This window comes from Ipomoea triloba, chromosome 7 (genome assembly GCF_003576645.1).
Source record: "Ipomoea triloba cultivar NCNSP0323 chromosome 7, ASM357664v1".
In the NCBI taxonomy this organism is placed as follows: Eukaryota; Viridiplantae; Streptophyta; class Magnoliopsida; order Solanales; family Convolvulaceae; genus Ipomoea; species Ipomoea triloba.
In genome coordinates, this window is record NC_044922.1 from 19,364,923 (window position 1) to 19,389,135 (window position 24,213).

Consider the following 24,213-nt stretch of genomic DNA (forward strand, 5'->3'; position numbering starts at 1 on the left):
AAAAAAAAATGAAAATTATAGCTTAGTTGTTTATTTTATTTTTCTTGTAGAGTTTGTAATTGACCCCCACTATTCCTTAGGATTGCTTCGTTTCGTCTTTGCATTATGCTCCTGGTTTTCATCAAACTCTTCTAGCTTTAAATGTGAATAATTGTGAACTTCTCTCCGTTTTGTGTATCTTCCATACCCCTTCTTTGTTAGCCCTTAACCTCTAGCCCCGTTATAAGCTCAATAAAGACCTACTTGATCTTTGCATGCATTTTTAGGTCTGTATTAGAGGAGTGTGAAAGGCAAGCTTTTGGGATGTTCTTCTCAATACCAAATTCTGCATAAACCTAACTGAGTAGGTGCACACACTGGGTTTGTCACTAACTAATAATTTTGGTGCTTGAATGTTGGCTTGGGAATGGATCTTGTTGGCTTTGTGGTATGACCGGAGGTACAAGAGAGAGTATGAAAATTTATGCCAGACTTGTGATTTATTTTCTTATTTTGCTTGAGGACAAGCAAGATCTTAAGTGTGGGGGAGTTTGATACACTCTCATTTGTACCTATTTTACTTGTGTTTTTATTTAGGTTTTATAATTAATTGTGTATTAAAATGTTATCTCCAATGCTTTTTCCTTGTTATTTTATTTAAAGTGGTATAATGCTTGGTTTGAGTGTCTTTGGTGTGTTTAGTGCTGCATTATAACCACTTGGGAGCAAAAAGGCAATGCAAAGGAATCAAAAGTGTTGAGAAGTCAAAATGGGACCGAAAGTACTGTTCACCGCAGATTCTCGACGCGTCGAGAATATCTCTCGACGCGTCGAGACCTTCCAGAGAGCAATAAAAATTTCGCCATTTTATTCTCGACGCGTCGAGAAACATTCTCGACGCGTCGAGAATCCTGCCCAGGACACTATTCATCCCAGAACAAAATTCCAGATTTGTCCCTGTTTTGGATCCCACTATTTAAGGCTTCATTTCTCCCCAAACCCTACCTGTTGGCTGCTGGTTTTTGTCAGAAAAAGGGGAAAGAGAACAAGGAAAAGAAGCTTCATCATCTCCAAAAGCCAAAGAAGAAATCATCACAACTTTTGGAAAGGAGATAAAAGAAAAGAGCTTGGAGGCATCATTTGGGAGAATATCTTCCTTTCTCTCTTCTATTTTGAACTTTATTGAATAATTGTTGGATCTATTTTAGCCATGTTAGGCTAAACTTCCTTTTGGGATTTTTGGGTATAAAAGTGTTTATGAACCTATGTGCCTAGTTCTTATTTTGTTTTAATGAAATATCTATTTGGGTTTATTGCTTGTGTTGCAATTGTGATTTATGTTATTGATACTTGTAATTAGATGCATATGATTGCTTGTACCCTTGCTAGATTTGTCTATGAATCAAAGAGCACCCACAATTGCACTTGACTATTGTACCTCGAGAGAGGACAATTTGGTTAAGGGATATATTGTGAATAGCTCACGAGAGTGAGTATTCCATTTGTGAATAGCCCACGAGAGTGGGTATTCCATTTATTGCTTAGTCCCGATCTTATATTGTGAATAGCTCACGAGAGTGAGTATTCCAATTACCGTATTTTGGGTTTGAGTTACGAGAGTAACCTTTCCCTTTTAGATGGCATTTTTCCACACTTGTTTAACCCAAATAATTATTTCACTTTAGATTGGCACTAGGTGATTAAACACTTTAACTCCCAAAAATCCCGCTTTTACCTCTTTGAATACAAAAAAACCCGTTTGCCTTATTTTAATTATCTTGTTTGCATATCCATAGATAATCATCCATTGTGAACGTAGGAATAGCTTCTTGCGAATATAATTAGTAACTAGTGCTTGATACCCCACTTCCCTGTGGTTCGATAACCCCGGAATACTCCGGGTATTTGTATGTGGTTTTATGCTACGACCACCATACATCAGTATAAACTAATTGCAACGGTCTAGTACTAACAAGAGTACTTTTGCCAAAAGGTAGTTTATGACTTTTGTACATATTGCACGATTGACAGTAGAATTGACGTAAGGACGACACAGAGATAGGAACATTATAGTGTTGCAACACTAGATGTAGCACCTTATTGGACGGATGACCAAGGCGATGGTGCCACAGCGATACTGGTGACAAAGTTGTGGTGTTTATTGAGGGCTGGCACAAGAGTGGTCCGTAGTAGACACCATTAATGTTCGCCCCCCGTACTAGCGACATCCCCGTTTGAAGATCCTTCACAATAAAATGAGAATCAAAAAATTCAATGGACACTTGATTAGTTTTGCACAGTTGAGACACAGATAATAGATTATTATGCAACTGTGGGACACGTAGAACGTTTTGGAGAGTGAGCACGGAAGTGGGAGTGGGAATGGTAGTCTGACCAATATGGGAAATTTTTAAAGAATTACCGTCGCCCAGGCGAATTTCATCAAGACCCTTGTACTCAGAAAAGGTCTGTAGAGGAGTAACACTGGGGGTGGCATGGTGAGAAGCACCGCTGTCAAACAGCCATGGTGAAGACGACCCAATTATGGAATTGGCTGTAGGTGACTGATAAGGAGGAGGTGCCTGCATGGGAAAAACATTATGTTCCTTTAAAAACCGGGCTAACTTACGGCAAACCTGAGTCTCATGGCCAGAAAAATTACAGAACTAGCACACAACTCCAGGTCGGCTATTGCCACCATTCGGCCATTGTTGTCTGTTATTGCCGCTATTATTATTGTTGTTACGGAACCTTCGGTTGTTGGTTGTAGCGTGCTGATTGTTCTGGGGAGGAAAAGAACTACGTTGGGTAGCATTAGCAGTAGGCAGTACACACTGGCGGGCATCATCAGCCTCCTTTAATTGACGTTCATGATCTGTGAGAACGTCGGCTAACTCACCCAAGGAAATGGGAGTTTCACGAATACGAACAGCAGAAATGATGGGATTGTATTCTTCCCCTAGTTGTGTTAATACGTAAACAACTAGGTCTTCATTAGAGACAGGACATTGAGCCAATGCGAGATCATCAGCTATGGACCGCATATCATTCAGATAAGCAGTAACCGACCGAGCACCCCTCGGATTTTTAGTGAGCTTGGCCTTGAGGGAAATAATGCGTCCTCGAGAGGCACTAGCATAACTAGCAACGAGCCGTTTCCAAGCATCACAAGCTGTTGTAGCAGAAGATATAAGGGGTTGGATTGTGTCTGAGCAGCTCCCTAAAAGAGCATTAGTAATTATTTGATCTTGACGGTACCAAGTTAAATGTTCCGGGTTTGGGGTAGTTTGTGCAGTATCGGTAAACTTGGCCGGTTCTTTGACAGAACCGTCAATGTAGCCGAGGAGATTGAAGCCAATCAGAGTAGCTTGAACTTGGCGTCTCCAGACGGGAAAATTTGTTGGGGTGAGTTTGATTGGGAAGTTTGATGGTGCAGTGAGTTGGACCACTTTATTAGATGTCGTAGGAACAGCAACTGTATATGCCATTAATAGGGAGAGTTGACAAAGGAAAGGGAGAAAAAAAAAACTTTCTAAGGAGATTGTGGCTCTAGATACCATGTGAGATTGTGAATTGAATTGTGGATTAATGTGAATGAGTAGGGTATAAGTAGTGTACAGGAGGAAGGAAGTTACAACTACTGACTAGCCTATAGGAGCCTATTTAGAACAACTTAACAAATACAAATAATGTCAGCCACAACTAATAAATACAATTAATATCAGCCACACATATGCTTAACATTTATTAGTCTATTAATTATATTTCAAACTACATTCGTTAGTTTTTTCAAACTTTATAATAATAATAATAATAATAATAATAATAATAATAATAATAATAAGAAGAAGAAGGTGAATCTATCTTTTAAATTAACTAGTATTTCCGCCCGTGCGTTGCACGGAATGGATTTGCTATAATATGTTTAGAATATTTAGACTGATATACAATTATGTAAATTATAATATCGAATATTATACAGTGCAATTGAAGAATTGAGTTTGATCGATTATGTTTTTTGATGTTATCATTGTTTGAATTTGAGCAAATAATTACCTAATTAATAGCCAATGTGTATATATATGCATTCGGTGCTGAAACTTTAGACATTTTATATATCAATGTTTATGATTTGTATTAATTGGGCTAATTATCTCGTTGTCCAGCAACTCAGTTATAGAAATTATTTATACGGATGATATATTTTCTGTGTTAATATATAGCAATTTTGTCATCTTTGTATAAAAAGAAAACATAATAGTATATCAATGTAACTATTTTGAATTACACATTATTGAAAACATTTTTGTAGATGACATTGATAGTATATTATAGGGAAAAGGGTCAAATAAGCCCTCCAACATTACCTAAGGAGTCAATTAGGCCCCTAAACATTTTAAAGTATCAATTCAACCCATCAACATTGTATTTTGATGCAAAAAAGTCTATAAACCTGTTAATGACCTGTGATCACAGGTCATTGGGATTCCGGCCAAATTTCCAAAAGTGTACACTTATCTGATTTTAAGATTAATGCAAAAGTATCACTCAATTAATTGAACAATATATGACTCGTTTGTCTGCAATTATCTTGAAAAAATCTATGTGTAATTATATTATTACTAAAATAAATATGGTTAAAAAGAGAAATAATTTAATTGTAATTATTATAAAACTAAGTACAACAGCTCATGTTTAACTAAATCTATACTAACATTCTTGTATTTATTAACTTAATTAGCATAATTATTATTAGTCAATTATACTAATATCTATGCAATTATTCATTAATTACCATAATAATTATCAAATAATTAAATTAATATTATACAATTACACTTTTATACCTTAAGTATAAAAATATACATTGAGAGATTACCATAATAATTACACAGAAGAATATGAATGATTGTTTATTTTGTTTTCTCTCTCTATCTCTCTCTCTCTCACACACACACACACATATATAATCAAAAAATTAATTTTAATTATAAAATAAAATCAAACACCCCATGTTTATGTGTGTGTGTGTATAATTATAAAATAAAAATCTAACGACCCATGTTTAATTATAATTATATTAATATTTATATAATTATTAGCTTAATTATCATCACACTTATTAGTCAATTATTCTAATATATGTGTGATTAATATTTTAGTTACTTACCATAATAATTATTAGGTAATTATACTAATATTGTACAATTATAATTTTATACTTTAAGTATAGAAATATATATATAGAGACTACCATAGTAATTAGATAGAAGAATAAGAATGCTAATTCATTTTGTTCTCAAAGTATTATACCTTAAGTATAATATATATATATATATATATATATATATAATTGTATTTATATTATTATTATGGTAATGGTAATTATTACTATAATTATCATAATAAATATTAGTCAATTAAACTAATATTCTGTAATTATGTTTGTAAAAAAAATATTGTGTAATTATACTTTCATTATTCTTTAAGTATATAAATATATAGAGAAAAAGTAGCATAAAATTATCATAGTAATTACACAGAAAAATAGAAAGAATAATTTATTTTCTACGTTTTTATAATATTATACCTTAAGTATAAATAAATAAATATATAATCATAAAGGTATCATAATAATTAAATGGAAGAATGGAAATATAATTTATTTTGTACTAATAATAATATTATACATTAAATATAAAATAAGTATATTAGGCAATTTTTCTAATAGATAATTAATATTTAGGTACATTAATTTCTGCAGTTATAAGAAATTAATTTTTTTGTAATAACTGCCAAAATGAATGTAAATAAATATTAATTATCAATTAACATAATTGCCTAATATACTTATTTTATGTGTAAGGTATAATATTATTACAAAATAAATTATATTCTCATTCTTCCATTTAATTATTATGACACTTTTATGGCTTATATATATATTAATTGCTAAACGTACTCTAAAAAAAATATTAATTGCTATATAAATTGTTGTGTATGAGTGTATCATTCACCATTATATAACATGTATTTTTTGTAATATTTCTATTTTTTTAACGTATCTAGTACCGCTGTATTTGTATGCTTATTCACGATTATATAACATGTATTTTTTGTAATATTTCTTTTTTTTTTTAACGTATCTAGTACCGTTGTATTTGTATGCTTAGCGTAAAGTGTTAAAGATATTAATGAGATTGATATTGTATACTTTATTAACGTTTATATTTGGATATATATATATATATATATATATATATATAGCATAACTAGTATTACTGTGTATATTAATTTGAGAAAATATGAAAGTCTTAAATGGTGAAATAAAAACAATAGTGGTTAAAAAAATAGAATCAATAATTCATGGAATTAAAACCAAACCTCCTCATAAAGTTTAAATTTATGATTTCAACTAATCTCAGGTAACAATTATTGCAGTGGTACCCTTCTCTCTCTCTGAAAAACAAACGCTCTCCCTTCTGCTGTACTTAGCAGCCATAGTCTGTCTCCGGCCGGAGCTCCATTGGTATTTAGTCATCTTCTCCTTCCAACGTCGCAGTTCCTTTCGCCTCCGATCATAGCCGCAGCATCCTTCCGTCTACAACCTCCGCCGCTGCCTTCTTCTGCCTCCCACCACCACCACTGCAGCTTGCTTCCGCCCCTCATCACCGTCAGAGCTTCCTCTCCATAGATCTAACAAACCACTCCAAAAGAAACTCCTCCACCTCCATAGCCAAACTCCTACTCGCCTCCCCCTCCGGTCACAATTTCTCCCCTGCGGCCTCCACCTTCTTCCGGACCACCACCGCACCCTCCATTGTTCATCCGGCCATACCCCACCGCTCCAGCTTTCCCTTCCGTTTCTTTTCTTTAATAATATATATATATATATATATATATATATATATATATATATTGTTGGGGTTTGTGTTAGTAGCTTGGAATCCGTGATTATTGAGCCACTAACCCATTTTGGTTTTATCCATCATACTTTTTCATCTTTTTATGCTTTTGTCTTTTAAATAATATTGTGTAGTTATCTGGTTTTGCTTTGACGAGTTTATTTCCTCTATGTTTTATCGAGTTATTTCCTCTCGTGTGTTAACGAGTATTTCGCTCTCGTGTTTTAACGAGTTTTATTTTGATAAGCGTGAATCGGCTACTATGGTCATGTCAAATGTTACCCTCATTTTGGACGACGAAGATGACAATGAAAAAACACCTCTTTACTCGGTTGGGAGGTTTTCATTTGATGAACCGGTCAAACCATATGCAAGATCGGAATTATTTTGTCGGATTGGAATATTGTCGTGCAAGACCTGTCAATCAAAGTTAATCAGACTTATGTTTGGTCAGGTCATTATCAGCTTTCGATTTGCTGAACAATCTGCGAAGTTCGCCTTAGCATAGCTATGAAAGTTGTTTCTATGTCAGATTGTATGATAATGGTTTACCATTCTATCGAATCTTGTTGTATCATTTCGTGTTATGTTTTAATGAATTAACTCGTTACCCTTCCAAAAAAAAAGAAACTAATCTCAAAGTTTTGACAAAAATTTGTATGAGATCGTCTTAGGAATTCTTGTCGGTGAACCGAGTCGAATTAATATGAAAATTGAAAATATAATACTTATACTAGAAAATGTAATACTATTCTGGAATAAAATGTTTGTTTTTATAAGGGAAAACGCAATACTTTTTTGAAAAAAAAAATAATATTTTTACATTATAATTTAAAAGTATTGCACTTTTCAATCCGCCTTATGAATAAAAATTCATGAGACGAATGATTTGGTCAAACGTACCCAAGACTGACACTGGTTGAATAGTCTTGCACACCACCTAAGTATCTATTTCCATTCTTCTATCCATTGACAATAGCTCCATTGACAATATCTCCATTGGGCTGAACTGCATATCATAGTTCATAGGAGTCTCTTTCTCATTGTCATGTTTGTCACCCAGGATGAGATTCACGTACGCTATGACTAGTTTTATCGTTTCACGCATTATTAAAAAAGAACTCGCCAAGTAAACGAGAGGAAGAAACTCCTCAAAACAACAAGAGGAAAAACACAAAAACTGGAAACAAAATTAAACCAATAAAACAAAGCAAAGGGAAAAACAGTGCGAAAATAAGAGAGTAACGACTGGTAGCGGTGGAGGGAGGAGAAAACAGTGAATACAGAAAAGACAATGAAGATGGACGCGGCCTGAGGTGGAGATAACAGCAGGGGAAGACGATTGGACGCCGCCTCCGATCCGCTTACTTCACGGAGGCGGCAGCCATGAAGAAAACAAAAGAGGAGAAAACTTAGTCCACATGAGAGTCATTCTTAGGCCTTCCTCAATAGTGGTGGGTTTTTTTGGAGATTTTGCAGGTGTGATTAGGAAAGAGAAAATGAGTGTGGAGGAAAAAAAGAAAAGGAAAACAAAAAACAAATTACAAAACTAAAAAAATTAATTTACGAACCCAGGCGGGCGCATGACTTGCGCCTCACGTTTTTCCCACAGCTGGGCCCCTTGTTATTACATATTTCTCCTGTGTCTGGTTGAGGGGGAATTCCTTCATTATCACAATCTTGTCTTGTTATTACATATTTCTCCTGTGTAATAGCATTACACTTGACTTAATACAACTATTGTCTCTTACTTATCAACATTTTGTCCTTTTTTACATTGCTTACCTTTCGTCTATACATCATTATCCTATAACTTGTCATATCCATAACCTTTTTGGGTTAATTGATTCGGACCCATGTCAATATGATACATCAACTACATTCCACATTTCTTGTTCATGCCTCCACAATTTACAAGGAGACAAGAAAAAGACTAGATTAACCACTACAATTAGTTTTAACCATGGTTGAAAAAATCGCTAGGCGCTCCCTAGGCGCTCGGGGAGCGCCTAGCGCCTAGGACGCCTAGCCGAGGATTAATCGGCGCCTAGGCGCCCGTGTATTTTTTTTATTTTATTCTTTATTTTTAAAATTTTTTTAAAGTATTTTTAATTTTTTAAAGACTAATAATTATAAATTATATAATACTTTAATATTTAATACTAAAATATTAAATATTAACCTAAAAAATATCTAAAGTTTGTACAATTTAGGATTATTTCGCTCAAAACGATATTGTTTTGAATGAAATAACTTATTAAAAAAAAAAAAAGAACAATAGTTAATCGACCGACTAGAACGCCTAGTCGGTCTTGTCGACGCCTAGGCGGTCAGCGCCTAAGCGGCCTAGGCGGTGCTTTGGCGGCCTAGGCAGAGCTTAGGCGGCCTAGGCGGTCGCCTAGCCGGCCAGTCGCCTAGACCACCATTTAATGTGATACGCTAGGCGGTCGACCAGCGCCTAGCGCCTAGGCGGGGATTAATCGGCGCCTAGACGAGATTTTTGCAACACTGGTTTTAACTAAATTACATATGTTGTAAATATAACTATTTTGTGGCCATTATCCCGGGTTCCCGCTTCCATGATTTCTACAGTTTTCATGTTATTGTATATGTATATATAACAATTGTTATCTAATGAGAATATGGGGCTGAGCAGTTTCTGGTTTTTTGCGTCTTCTTAGTTTTTCTTTCTTTTCATTCTCCTTTGTATAATTCTAAACATAAGATTGATACAAGAATATACAAAAATTACTAAGGTCATTAGCACGAGTGCTCTATATTTCTTGAAATTATTATATGTAATTTCCAATGATACCGAGGTGAGGAGAAGATATTGAGAGACAATCGAAGAAATAACTATAATCATTATTGAAGCTTAACGGATTAGAGTTTGATTTGAAGAGGGAGCATCGAACAGCTCTTCAAGATTCACAATTGTCGTCCTCATCGTAGTCTTTGGTAAAATCGCAAAAAATAGTTAAGATGGATAAGAATGAGGGGAGATTCAAGCACCTAGGGTTCGTGAGAGTCTTTACCACCAACGCTATCGATCTAATCTCAAATCTCTACAAATATGCAAAGCAGAACTCGAGACCTCAGAAATTGACAGTCTGTATGGTGGAAAATGTGGTGACGATTGTAGTTAGGCCGACCTGTTTACGAACAAAAAATCAAGGATGTCCCCGATTATGTCCTTGTTTTGCTCGACTAGAAAGAAGCTCAAGTTGTGGGTCCAGGCGCAACTATGCACCTTGCCCGTACAATGTTCAAACAATATGAATTACGTCTGTCAACTGGCAGTGCTATAGGTTGTTATGCCATGGACCCGGGTCCACCTTACAAGGTGGATTCGAGTCCATGTTCATAATTTCATAACTCTATGTTCACAATTTCATAACTCCATGTTCATAATTTTATAACTTTATGTTCACAGTTTCATAATTTCATGTTCACAATTTCATAGCTCTACGTTCACAATTTCATAACTCTATGTTCACAATTTTATAACTCTATGTTCACAATTTCATAACTCTATGTTTGATAGTATCAAAAGTCTATGTTCAACTGTATAACACAAATTTTGAATCTATATAACAAAATTATGAATATAGAGTTCAAAAGTTGTGAACATTGAGTAATGTATATTGAGATTTGAAATTATGAACATAGAGTTCTAAATTTGTGAACATAGAGTTCTAAATGTGTGAACATAAACCCAGGTCGACATTGCAAGGTGGACTCGGGTCCATAGCATAATTTGCCCAGTGCTATGGTACCACGTAAACTTTTCCCCGACCTAGCATGGCATGGCATAGCATAACAGAGATAGTCTATGTCCCTTGAATTGGTTCCTCATGTTCAGTACCTTCCTAAGGACTAAGGAGAAAACACTTCTTGGTGCCTTCATTGTGCTTTACGCAATAGCAGGATTAAAATTCTCCATAATTTCCAGTATCATCATTGTCTATGATCGTTTCTTCATCGTCAATCAACACTTCGGCGAAAAATTGCAACAACTCATCCTAAACCTAGCTCATTGCGATGAGAAGAAGTTTGAGTGTCCTGATAGGAAAATCTCAATGATGACACATTATTCATATGCAAGAATTGGATTATTGGAGACTAGAAGTCCTCGTTACACTTAGTCTCGACAGTGACAAAGAATCAGGTTCCTTTGTTCAATTTGTTTCTCAAATTTTACTTAGAAATATCTGTTTAGCACTAGATGTGATTTAATTTAATTGCACAGTCCGTAATGCAAAACCTTAGGGAGAAACTAGGACACTTCTTAATTTGCAATCCGTGTTAGCTAGTTTGCATGATCCTCTGTAGTGTCTCAAAGTGCTCTGTATAGAAACTTGGAATTGAAATTCATGGTACTACTGAATTAAATAGGATTTGGTCCAAGTTCATGATAATGCCTCGTTAAATGATGTGGTATATTCACATGTTCATATTTTTTTTGTCTCGTTAAAAAGGATTTATTGAGTTGTTTTGGTGGTAACAATCATTAGCTATAGACTTTGAAGTGAACTTCTAGAATATATTATCAAGAGTATAGTATGTGGTATTTTATTCTTGGGTTTCACATTATAAAATAATGACATGATTTTTTTAGGTTGCATCTATTGTTGCTTTACCTTGATTTATTTTTTGTGATAACAATTAGATAATATGGGCCTAAATAGTGTGATCTATCTCACATTCTATGTTTTAAGTAGAGTTACCGCATGAATATTGAATATAATTTTGCCCAAAAGGCGAATATAATGCCAATGATTTCACATCTTATACATGAAACTATAGCTAGGCCTCTTACCATGATAATAGTCTCCTTGCTGACTTATACTGCTACATGTGGTTTTGGTATATGAGCATGTATCACACTGCCCTACAGAAAAAATAGCATTGTTTTCTATTTTGATATATGCAGACTTAAAAAAATTAGTTGTTTACGCATTATAATGTAGGAGGAAATGTACCTCTTCATCATGGAGGACAATTGCTTTGCTCTTGATTTCATAAGAACCTTTCCTTTCAATCACTATGTATTGCCGGACCACCCTTTCCTTGATAGGCATTTATTTTTGAAGGTTGATACATCGCAAGCAAGAACGTACACACCCATGCTGGAAGAGAACTGTGAATTTTGAAGAAATTTCTGGGTTATCGTTAGTTTGAATCGATAATTATACCTGTATTATATAGGCTTTAGTTGTGTGTATATGTAAGAGTTCTGAACTTATATTAATTCCCATAGTATTAATTGCTGTCGTCGATTCGATCGATTCGTTTTTTTTTTTCTTCTAAAAGGTTCAATCCCAAATACCATGCCCCAACAAAACATTTGGGAGGATGTAAATCATGATAATTCAACTGAACTCCAGAGACTAGACCTTTGCTCACTGCGTACAAGAAGCCCCCTCACTTTGAGAGGTTGCTCCCATACTATCGTTAGTGTGACTTGTGGATGTTTTTTTTTTTTTTGAAATAAACTCGTCCATGTTCTCTTCTCCCATTTTTTTAAACAAACGTTTTGCTGCTATTAATTTAGGGCAGCAATTAATACTCTTTCTTTTCCAATGTCTACCGTCTCCGTTTAATACTCATTTTACCCGCAAAACGGCACTGTTTCAGCATGGGCGGGAATTCTGGCCAAATATGCATTAACTACTCCCTTCTGGCTTTTTTATAATAGATAATAGAGAATAGAGATGTGTTACCAGTTGCTTGTGCTCGATGTAATGATGAAAATAAGCAGCAAGTCACCGTAAAACGCAGGTGTCGTGGGCGGGCGGGTACTGGTTCGAATTGCATATAATATTCATATATGGAACTGTAATTTAAAAAGTTGAAACCCCTCTGTTCTAGTCACAGTAGTCAGTCACCGGAAATTTGGAACCGATCGGCAGAACGCACGGCAATGACCAAGACGAAGGGTCGGAGTAGCCCTACTCCTAGGAAATCAAAGTTTTCTTCCTTGGAATTCACAGCAGAAGATGAACGAGTCGATAAGGATTCGAGGATCACACTCTGCAAATTTAAGAAAAGGAAAAGCCCACAAGAACATTCCCCTATCAACAAATACACTTCCCTGAAGTCCTGTACGTTTCATTTATTTTTACATTTTGTTTTGGTAAAAAAATCCCTTAGTATGACATGTGGCCTTCCTGAAATTTGATTAATTCCGAGAAATTTCGTCAATATTATGTTTATTAGTTGCGATGAAGTTGATGAGGTTCACGGTATGCAGCTTTCTATTCCTGATTGCATTATATGGATCAGTTTTCTAAGTTTTAGATGTATTGGTGGGTCTCGATCTTGGCAGCTATATGCTGTAGTCTGAATATGGAGCTTTTATTGTTTGAATGTTTAGCTTGCTGTTTTGGATAATTTTGTTTCATAGATAATGTACGTTCATTAGTGCTGCTTTTTAGTTTAATTATTTTTTTCTTAGTTGCCAGAGCAGTAAAAAATATACTAAATGAGTTTGTGGATGAACTTGTTGATACTCGTTCTAGTGGTGGGCCTATGGATGCGGGAATCATCAAGTCCCATACTGTTGCTTCATCCGGTTCTTCTGGCTGTAAGCCTTCAGAGCACAATCGCACCGAATATCATGGTTCAGAGTTTTCATCTCTTGCAACTACAACCAGTTCAGCAAGACTTTCAGGCATTGTGACTGATGATAAACATCTGTACTCACGTCCTCCTCTAATCCCAGCTGATGCAAGTAGATTTTTCATTCCTGTCATCTGCATTGATTTACATATTATTGCCGTGTGTCTATGAGTACTTATAATTGCTCTTGTTTTAAATATTTTGTAGAACGAGCCAGTTGTTGTAGATTCAGATGATGAACCTGTGATTGAACTGAGATCGCCAAATTCTCCTTCCATTGTTCAGCTTCAGGGTTGGTTTTCCTCATACAATCATTCATGTAAGGTTTAATTGCTTATTCAAGTAACCCCTTTTAAATCCAGTGTTTGTGCTGCTGCAGGTTTACCAGATGAACATGTATTGAAGTACAGCTCCAATGTACATGATACTGTAAGCTTTATACTATAAGCTTTACATATTATTGCTGTGTGTCTATGAGTACTTATAATTGCTCTTATTTAAATATTTTGTAGAATGAGCCAGTTGTTGTAGATTCAGATGATGGCCCGGTGATTGAACTGAGATCGCCAAAATCTCCTTCCATTGCTCAGCTTCAGGGTTTGTTTTCCTCATACAATAATTCATGTAAGGTTTACTTGCTTATTCAAGTAACCCCTTTTAAATCCATAGTTTGTGCTAATCCAGGTTTACCAGATGAACATGTATTGAAGTACAGCTCCAATGTACATGATACTGTAAGCTTTACACTGTAAGCTTCACATATTATTGCCGTGTGTCTATGAGAACTTATAATTGCTCTTGTTTAAATATTTTGTAGAATGAGCCAGTTGTTGTTGATTCAGATGATGAACCTGTGATTGAACTGAGATCATCAAAATCTCCTTCCATTGTTCAGCTTCAGGGTTTGTTTTCCTCATACAGTCATTCATGTAAGGTTTACTTGCTTATTCAAGTAACCCCTTTTAAATCCAGTGTTTGTGCTGCTGCAGGTTTACCAGATGAACATATATTGATGCACAGCTCCAATGTACATGATTCTGTAAGCTTTATACTGTAACATTTACATATTATTGCTGTGTGTCTATGAGTACTTATAATTGCTCTTGTTTAAATATTTTGTAGAATGAGCCAGTTGTAGATTTAGATGATGACCCTGTGATTGTACTGAGATTGCCAAAATATCCTTCAATTGTTCAGCTTCAGGGTTGGTTTTCCTCATACAATCATTCATGTAAGGTTTACTTGCTTATTCAAGTAACCCCTTTTAAATCCAGTGTTTGTGCTGCTGCAGGTTTACCAGATGAACATGTCTTGAAGTACAGCTCCAATGTACATGATACTGTAAGCTTTACATATTATTGCTGTTTCACCTGTTTGTTTATGAGTACTTATAATTGCTCTTGTTTATATATTTTGTAGAATGAGCCAGTTGTAGATTCAGATGATGACCCTGTGATTGAACTGAGATCGCCAAAATCTCCTTCCATTGTTCAGCTTCAGGGTTGGTTTTCCTCTTACAATCATTCATGTAATGTTTACTTGCTTATTCAAGTAACTTCTTTTAAATCCATAGTTTTTGCTGTTGCAGGTTTACCAGATGAACGTGTATTGAAATACAGCTCCAATGTACATGATACTGTAAGCTTTATACTGTACCTCTTAACTTCTTGGTAACATACAGATACTATAGATACTAGGTGGATTACTATTTTCTATGCAGATTTGGGCTTTCGATATTTTATTTGTTTATTACATCTTTCTCTTGTTAGGCAAGGTCCTTTTTCATGAACATTTTGCTATGATTTACAGGAAGCTTTGGTAGTCGTTATCCCTGATCATATCATATACAGGAAGCTTTGGTCCACAAGTTCCTGTTTGTCATTTTCTCCCAAATGCATTAAGCTTGAGGGTTTACCCAATTCTGAGACAATGCCTTCGACATTTAAGTGGAAGGTTTCTGCTGTTGTTGACATTCAGTCTGTGTGGATTGATAGCGTGAGTTTCAGTGGCCTTCCCTTCGTTCACATGATCCTATTCTTGTTTTCAGTAGGGAATGGGCGTTTAATTTTTAATCAGTTCAAGTTTCCTTGACAATGCTAGATAAAAACAGCTGATGTGACAATTCGCCTGATAGCGAAGACACGGAGAAGTAGAGGTCAGTAATGTCAAAACAATCCCCCTTTCCTTGGTCATGCTCAAACATGTGAGGATTCAAAAAAGATGATTTTTTGCCTGCTTGGGAAAAAGAATTTTCATTGCTTTATTTGAATCATTTTAAACTAAGGGTCCGTTTAGAAACCCGAAAAATGACTTCCGGAAGTCATTTTAAGTGTTTGAGAAAAAGAGGAGCAATGCTTCTTTTCTACCATTTCTTTAACTTGCTGACATTTTCTGGCAGTGAAGCAAATGTTTTCTACTTGAGGTGCTACCATGTTGTTTTTATTTGGTAGCTTGTGTACCCTTCAATATCTTGATATCAAGTTTCCATTTAGAAATGTGAACAATAATATTTTCAGTTAAGTCTTTCCTGCAGTTAATTGGATGGGAGGTGTATGGATCAACTAGGTTATCATAATGATGCTTACTAGTTAGGCCAACAGCTTGAGAAGAAATTATGTTAATGCCAAAAAGTAATTACATAATGCTATTTAAAAAGAAAAAGAAAAGGAGAATGTTATTCCGATAAGTTTCATACTTGTTGATCTGAAACCTTGGTGTTTCTAGTTGTTAGGATCTTGCGCTTTGCTGTTTCTGATCCTGATTGGTCTGACAAACAAGAAGCAATTCAATCACTAGACTTCAGATATAAGGACAGATGGAGAACTGCTGGATGAGTTACTTTTAAATGCTTTACAAAATATTTTATTTTCGGGTGAGTTTATTTTCCTTTTTTCTTAATATTTCATCTTTTAAAAGTTCTAGCATTTTCTTAATTTAACAGGCAGTGCTCCAAAACAACTGATATCAGTATGAAAATATTACTTTTTTTGTCAATAAATCTAGCTTTACTTTAAGTGTTTGTCAATCAACATGTACTGCTTCGAGCATCTTTATCATTTTATAGCATATTGCTTTTCTTTCACTATATAGAACTTCTATGAGCAATGGAAGTATCTCTGTTTTTTTTTTTTTTCAGGGTAGAGACCGTTGGGAGTGAACTATTTTTGGAGCAGGAAAGGTCTTCTCCTTCAAGCACTTCTTTTCCCATGTAAATAAAAGGCCAATTACCTAGTTTGTGTACCTCTCTTGTGATTTGAGAATTAAATTGAATTCAGCTATGATTTGATGTTATAGCTGTTAAGGGTGATTATTGGTCACTGGTAATATGCAACATACCAGAAGATTGAGAATTTGTGAGTTTGGTCTATTTCTTAGGGCCAACAAGCAAACAATCATGATGCTTCCTTGTAGCTCTTGGCAAAGTTATTTTAGCCCTATTTGATGACATAGTTAGTTTATCAGCAATTTTGACTTATTTAATCACTATTATCTGTTTGACTTGGGTAATCACTTATTTTGGTCCTATTTGATAATATTGTGCATTTTTGAACAATGTGTAGTGTATTTTTTCATATCTAGTGGTGTGTTTTTGGTGATGTGTACCTAATAATGCATATTTGTGTGTTGCATTTCTTAACATTGAGTGGTGTAAACCGCACCGTTCGCACGGGAAGGCGCAGCCACACGAACTCTACTTTGTATATATATATATATATTTGGTAAAGTTGAAGCATGATAATGAAATTTGTAAACACCACAAAATTAGATTTTAAAAAAAAAAAGAGAAAAAAAACAGGAGCATATTAAAGTTATTAATTTTGAGATGATTTGTGTCATTAATTACGCAAATCTAAAGGCTTCACGCGACATTATACGGATGCATCGCAACTGCCCCTTTGCCTTCTTGGCCCGTGATTCCGTGAATATCTAGCACCCTTTGACCATTGACTCATTGAGCATACATTCAAAAATAAATTTCTTTAAAAAAATATATGATTAACCCAATCAAGTTAGTTAGACTATTAACTTGGTATTTGGTGCGCACAAGATTACATGTTTGACTTTTAACGGAAGCTACCTACTGACCATTTGACTTACTTGATTTGAGTTGGACAACTATTGACAACCTAAACTGATTTGCCTGTTAGAGTCACAATATAGGGTTTATCTAATGCCTAATAGTAATTGTAGTTTCCTTTTACACAAAAGAAAAAAATTCAAAATTAATATATCGTATTATTAATAATTGAATACTTCATTATCATTTATATATTAATATTAATAGAAATAAGATTCAAATTGGTCACTGAACGTAACTTGAAAGTGCAATTAGGCAATTGAAGTCCGACGGTATAGCAGTCCTTGTCGATGAAGAGAAGGCCGGTGGAGCTTGGTAGCGGCAGTATTGGAAGTCCGACGTAGCGACAGAACTAGAAAATTGATTGAGTGGGGGAGAAATTTAAATTACGTTAGAAATGTCAATGACAAAATATCAAACAACCATAATAAGGTTAAAATATAAAATACATTATAAATTACAATATAATGTTTTCGATAGATTACATGATAATTAGGGTCGGAGCAAAAAATATACTTAGTGGATGAAAATGTGAAAATATTTATAACAAAATATGAAACATAATTAATTAAATAAAATAATTTGAATAACAATATATTTTTTAATTTTAATTTTTAAGGTAGACTAAAAAATATTTAATTTATCTTGTGAAAAAATAAAAGAGATAAAATAAGAATTAGTGTTGTTAATGAGTTTAGAGTTTAACCAACTAACCTACTAAAATTATTAACAATTCGAACATAAATAATATAAGTGTTATATACATTTTAATGCTATATGTGCATACGCATACATATATATATATATATATATATATATATATATATATAAAGGGGTGGGGTGGGGGAGGGGGCAACTGCCCCAGCTGCCCCCACACTCTTCGTCTCTGGTTCGACGGCTGAGTAGTAGCGACTTCTCCACCAGCAATCTCGGTTAGCGGCGAGCTCTGGTGTCGAGACTGTCGAAGGCAGTAGACGAGAGGCAGTGTGCAGCAGTTTTCCTGTTGGTGACCAGCAGCTCCACCGCCTTCATCCTCTCTCTCCCTTGGCATAGCAGATCCGGCGGTGTAGTCGATAAACACCAAGGAACTTGGAATTAAACATGCTTTGGTTCTCAGCAGTCAGAATTCAAAATCTTTCGTCAGGAAGAAGAGGAGGATGCATGTGATTGGATTACATGGAATTCTCAATAATTGTTTTGGGTTGGTCGTTGACTGTTTCTAGGTTTTTCCGGTGTCTCCCATAGTTTCCGTCATAGTTTGTCAATGGAGCGTTCAGTGATCTAATTATATATATTTTTTTAATTCAATGTCTTTATTCCACTTTGAATTTACGTTTAATTGGCAATTTGAACATCATTCCATATTAATATGATGTTGTGGGTAGCATACCAATGATACCATATTCTTTAAAACAATTATTGGAATTAGTATACTTTTTTTTTCTTAGAAAAATGGTAAAAGCAAATTAACGATTATATTATAGTACCCAATGGTTAAAGTGAAATGGTGAAAGCAAAGGGTTGGAACATAATTTTAGTATACAAATATTCTGAGTTTGGTTTTTACCAACCCTCTTAGATAATGATTGTGAATTTTCTTTTTCGTAAAAAAAAAAAAGAATATTTCACAAAACTTTTTTCATTTGTATAAATATTTTATAAATTAAATTATATGCTACTCGCATTTAAAAGTTGCACTTCGGATGAGAGGTTGCTTTAAAACACAAAAATATTAAATTTTCACATATACTTTTCAAAATTAAGTAATACGTTGTATTTATTTATTAAAAAATATTATATTTTTATAAAAATGTATTATTTATTTCACGTTAAAAGGTTTCACATATGGCGATAGGGATGAGTGTTTGGGTATTCGGTTAGATTTTTTTTTAATTTCGATTTGTTCAGTTTAAAAAAAATGAAACAATTCGGTTTAACATTTTAGTTCTATTCGGTTTGATTTGAAAAATTTCAGTTTCAGTTCAAAATTGGTTCGGTTCAATTCGATTTAGAAACCTCAATTCTCAACATTTCTTAGTGTTCTAGCGTAAATAATTAATTATTTTTACTAATAATTTACGATTAAAAATCCATTATGCATCCATTGAGTTCAATCAAGCCCTTTTAATGAGATTATAACATTTCCAAAAAAAAAAACAAAAAAAAAAAAAAAAAACTTCGGAGAACCTAGATAGACCAAGATACAGTACTTTTATAACTTATTTATATAAGTCTAGCAATTTTTTTTGTTCAGATCCAAATCAGCAGCAAAATTAGAAATAATTGAAATATAAGAGAAAATGAAATCGTCCAAATGAATACCACATGACCATAACCATGAACAACAATGTTCCACCCCCATATATAATATTTTCACTTCGAGTGTTATAAAAAGTTTCTATAGGTTGACATCATGCATCATTTTTCGGGCTCAACTATAAAGTCACATTTCATAGACATACAACAAAAATTTAGTTTCATATTGAATGCAATAATTATGTTGCACGCCTAAATTTAACTCAGGGAAAAGGCATGTGCAAGCATATAAACTTAGGTGAGGGCAGCATGTGAGGCTTGTTCAATTGCAATTTGTAGGCGAGGCAAGAGTGCCGAAGCAGACAAGCGGTGTACATCTGCGATTAGCTAGGAATTTAGTTATTCGGGATTTGGATTTTCTTCTTTATTATTATTATTGTTGTTGTTGTTGTTGTGGTTGCGGTTGTGGTTGTGGTTGTGGTTGTTGTTGTTGTTGTTGTTGCTGTTGGTGTTATTATTATTATTATTATTAAAAGGAAACGGTATTCAGTTCAGTTTGGTTTTTTTACCGAATCGTTCGGTGTATAAGACTTAATTACCATTTGGTTGTTCGGTATATTACCGAACCGAACTAGTTCGGCTTGGTTCGGTACGATTTGGTTCAGTTTGGGAAAATTGAACCAAATTGCCCACCCCTAGCCTCACATAAGATTAACTCATTAAAGGTTAACAAAAAAGATATATTAGGGTGCGTTTGGAAATTCGAAAAATGATTTCTAGAAATCATTTTCCGAGTTTCCAGTGTTTGGCTAGAGGGGGAAATGGTAGTCAATGGAAAATATGGGTGTGATCAATGAAAAATAGAGGGGATTTTCCATTTGAAATAGTGGAGCAACCAATCACCTGCCACCGTCGCCATCACCACCACCCACCACCCATCACCCACACCCCCACCCCCACCATCATTGTATATTTTAAATATTTAAAATTAAAAATAATTATGCTCATTTTCTAGAAAATGAACCAAACATACCAAGACAGTTTTTCATAATGCAACCAAACACTGAAAAGGAAAATGTTTTCTGGAAAATGACTCACTTTCCAGAAGTCATTTTTATGTTTTCCAAACAGACCCTTAATGGCATATTTGATTCACATGAAAATATTTTTCAAGAGAATTTTCCCTCATATTTGAAGAAAAATATATTTTCTTGATTTTGGTTGATGGAAAATTTATTTCAATGAAATTTGAATTTCTTACTCATCTTTGGTATTTTATTTTCTACAAATTTTTGGAAAAATATATTATGGCTATGTTTGGCAAACCTAGCTGAAAAGTAGCTGGAAGCTGAAAATTAGCTGAAAGCTGAAAAGCTATAAGCTCGAAGCTGAAATCGGAAGAGCTGTTAATCTAGTTGTTAAGCTAGCTGTTATGCTTAAAAGTGTTTGGTAAAACTAGCTTTTTGATAAGATGATAAATGTAAAAAGACTAAAAAGGACATCCTCGTAAACTTTAAATAGTTTGTTTACATATTAAAATATAAAATAATAAAATTAATATATTTTAATAAAATATAAAGTAATAACATATATTTTAAAATATATAAAGTAAAAAAAAAGTATTTATATTTCATAAAATTAGTTCATACAAAAATTAATGTTCAAACACAATGCCAAATTGAAATTACAATCAAACATATTGATGGGCCAAAAAGATTTTAATTTGGAGGGTAAAGGATGCCATTTATTTAAAATAATAAGGATAAAGATGGAAAAAAAATTAATAAGCTACTAGCTTATTTTTGAAAAGCTACCTGAAGTAGCGTTCAAAATAAGCTCTTATTTTAAGCTACTAGCTTATTTTACGAACATTACCAAACAGAGCTTATAGCTTATTAGTAACTTAAAATAAGCTATAAGCTCCTAAATAAGCTCTGCCAAACAGAGCCTATATGAATTCCTATATTATTCTCACATATCTTTACTATGTAAGGGTATTTGAGTCTTTATATTAATTTTTTTTAACAACTTATTTTCTACCAACCAAATAATGGTAGAACCAATATTTCAATAATTTTTCTATCAACCCCTCTAGTATGGAAAAATCAATATGACTAGCACTTTGTCCTTTAATTGAATCAATCTGTTACGAAAGGGGATTAATATGAGTGTAGTACGAGTTTAAAGGTACTTCCTATAATTAGGGTTTACTCAAGAAACTTTGTGGTTTAACCAACAAATATTTCAAATAAATTTTTTTTTGAAATTTAAATTCAATTGTTTCTTTTTTTTTTTTTTTCTTATTTTCCCCTCTTTTCATGTACACCACTATCTTACGTGACATCTCAAAAATTGAGAATAAAAACTCCAAGTAATGAGCTTGCTCTAATTTGTATGTGAGTCATTTCCATTTTTTGTCCTACTGTTATTGTGGCATTTCTAATTTTAGTCCACTTCATTAATTTTTGCCACATTGCAGCCATTCTTATTTAGTCTTTGCCACTTTTAGCCCACCGTTAAAATTTTAGGTTTACAGTTTCATAATTTCATGTTAGGAAATCATCAAAGGCCACTGAAGTGCAATGATTTCCTAACAGCAAAGGCCACTGAAGTGCAATTTACTCTAATTTTATAATTTTATGTTTACAGTTTCATAATTTCATGTTCACAATTTCATAGCTCTACATTCACAATTTTATATGTTTATATTTTTTTGAAAAAAAAATCATAATTGAAGACTGAAATGCCATTGTATTTAACGATATTTAAACTGTTTTGTTCATAAAGGACAAAAAATGGTTATGTCACAATAATACTAGGACTAAAAGTGAATATTTTGATAAAAAATGACTTAAAGTGGACTGTCACCTATAAATCTGGGACTAAAAATGAAATTAACTAAATTTTATAAATATATAAAATAAAATTAGAAGAAAATGGGTAAATATAATTATGACGACAATAATGTTACCTATAATATTCGTGTCTATGCATAAATAGAGACAAATTATATCGTTATAGCTTGAGTACAAGTTTTAGAGCGTGTCCTTACTACTGTCATAAGTGGCTCGACTTTTTTTTACTTATAAGGAAAAATATAATATTTTTTATGAAAAAAATAATACTTTTACGTCAAAATATAAAAGTATTATCTTTTTCTTCAAAAGTATTATCTTTTTCCTTATAAATAACAAATATTTTATTCATGATTTAGTATTACATTTGTTATTATAAGTACATTTACATATTAACCCACCTATTTCACGAATAAGGATCATTGAGACCGTCTCATACAAGTATGACCCAACTATTTTTAGGTTTAAACTTAATATGGAATGAATTCTCATTTTGTCCTTCAAAAATATTTACAATTTGACCTCTTGAAGCATGTTCTCAAACCACATAAAACGGTTCTGAAATATTTTGAACAAATTTTTGAATTATAAAAGCACTGTTCTTGAGAATTTTTGTGCATCATAAATTATAAATGAAAATAAAAGATGTCGCCAGATAGTTTACATATTAAAAAGTTAACCAATTTTATCAAAGAATTAACAAATGATTTATAATTTTGTAGAAACTCGATCTTGAACGATTTAAGAAAATATAGTAAGAGAATACTAATATTTTAGAGTTAGTTGAGTAGTTGGTTTGACAAACACAGTATAAAATATAACTCTTCGTGAAAGTTATTTATTGATTTTCTTAGTTTGAACTGGCCATTTATGAGCTACTAAAACTAGTTTACTTTCTTGTAATAATCTTTTGTTGGTTAGGATAGTAAGTCAAATTTTACCTAAAATACATATTCTAAGTAATTAATGGTTGAGAGCTACTGTAAATTAAAGATTTATTAAACGTTTAATTTTGCTTTATATCATTGATACGTACGAAAAAAATTATATTGTTGTGGAGACATTCACACATCATAGAGGCCAATGGCCATGTTCTCTTAATTAAGCCTTCCACAAAGTCACCTACTCAAACCACACCTTACTATTCCCATTTTAGAATTATAAGCTGTTATGTATCATCACTCTTCCCTCACCCCCTCCCCCTCCCCTTTTTTTTTCTTCATATTTTAAATTTACATTAAAACATAAACATTCTCGATACTATATGATTTTATTTAATATAATTTTAAGCTCGAGTTCACAATTAACCTAAAACAGTCAAATAGTATCATTAAATAGACAATTTTAACCATTATTTAATAAAAATTAAGATTAAAACAATAGTGTCTGATATAGTTTGATACTCTCATGCTACAACTAGTATAATTAAGTTGTGCATGAACAACATGTAAAAGCTTAATTCATTGGTTCAGTAGATAATATTTGAAAGAAGAGAGTAAAGTTTGAACCTCGGCAGTGG

At 33.4% G+C, this 24,213-nt stretch overlaps 2 protein-coding genes across 2 annotated transcripts; both read left to right on the plus strand.

Moving 5' to 3' along the window:
• The first annotated feature begins 12,754 nt into the window (after positions 1-12,754).
• On the plus strand, positions 12,755-13,607 carry LOC116024646. Its single transcript, XM_031265591.1, has 2 exons — positions 12,755-12,988; positions 13,406-13,607. The coding sequence occupies exons 1-2, from the start codon at positions 12,808-12,810 to the stop codon at positions 13,564-13,566; spliced, it is 342 nt and encodes a 113-aa protein (XP_031121451.1). The 5' UTR covers positions 12,755-12,807; the 3' UTR covers positions 13,567-13,607.
• Positions 13,608-13,611: 4 nt separating this feature from the next.
• On the plus strand, positions 13,612-16,934 carry LOC116024298. The gene is made up of 15 exons (XM_031265189.1): positions 13,612-13,617; positions 13,713-13,797; positions 13,885-13,934; positions 14,018-14,102; positions 14,190-14,239; positions 14,323-14,407; positions 14,495-14,544; positions 14,628-14,709; positions 14,797-14,846; positions 14,925-15,006; positions 15,094-15,143; positions 15,315-15,500; positions 15,606-15,660; positions 16,230-16,377; positions 16,642-16,934. Exons 1-14 carry the CDS (start codon positions 13,612-13,614, stop codon positions 16,337-16,339), a joined length of 1,026 nt encoding a protein of 341 aa, XP_031121049.1. The 3' UTR covers positions 16,340-16,377; positions 16,642-16,934.
• The last annotated feature ends 7,279 nt before the right edge of the window (positions 16,935-24,213 follow it).

What these genes read in the sequence shown, in the direction of transcription:
- LOC116024646 (XM_031265591.1), top strand. Translation starts at nt 12,808, where the DNA reads ATGACCAAGACGAAGGGTCGGAGTAGCCCTACTCCTAGGAAATCAAAG. An exon ending in ATACACTTCCCTGAAGTCCT is followed by an intron (nt 12,989 to 13,405) that starts GTACGTTTCATT and finishes TACTCGTTCTAG; the next exon opens with TGGTGGGCCTATGGATGCGG.
- LOC116024298 (XM_031265189.1), top strand. An exon ending in TTCCATTGTTCAGCTTCAGG is followed by an intron (nt 15,007 to 15,093) that starts GTTGGTTTTCCT and finishes TTGCTGTTGCAG; the next exon opens with GTTTACCAGATGAACGTGTA. An exon ending in GCTCCAATGTACATGATACT is followed by an intron (nt 15,144 to 15,314) that starts GTAAGCTTTATA and finishes TATGATTTACAG; the next exon opens with GAAGCTTTGGTAGTCGTTAT.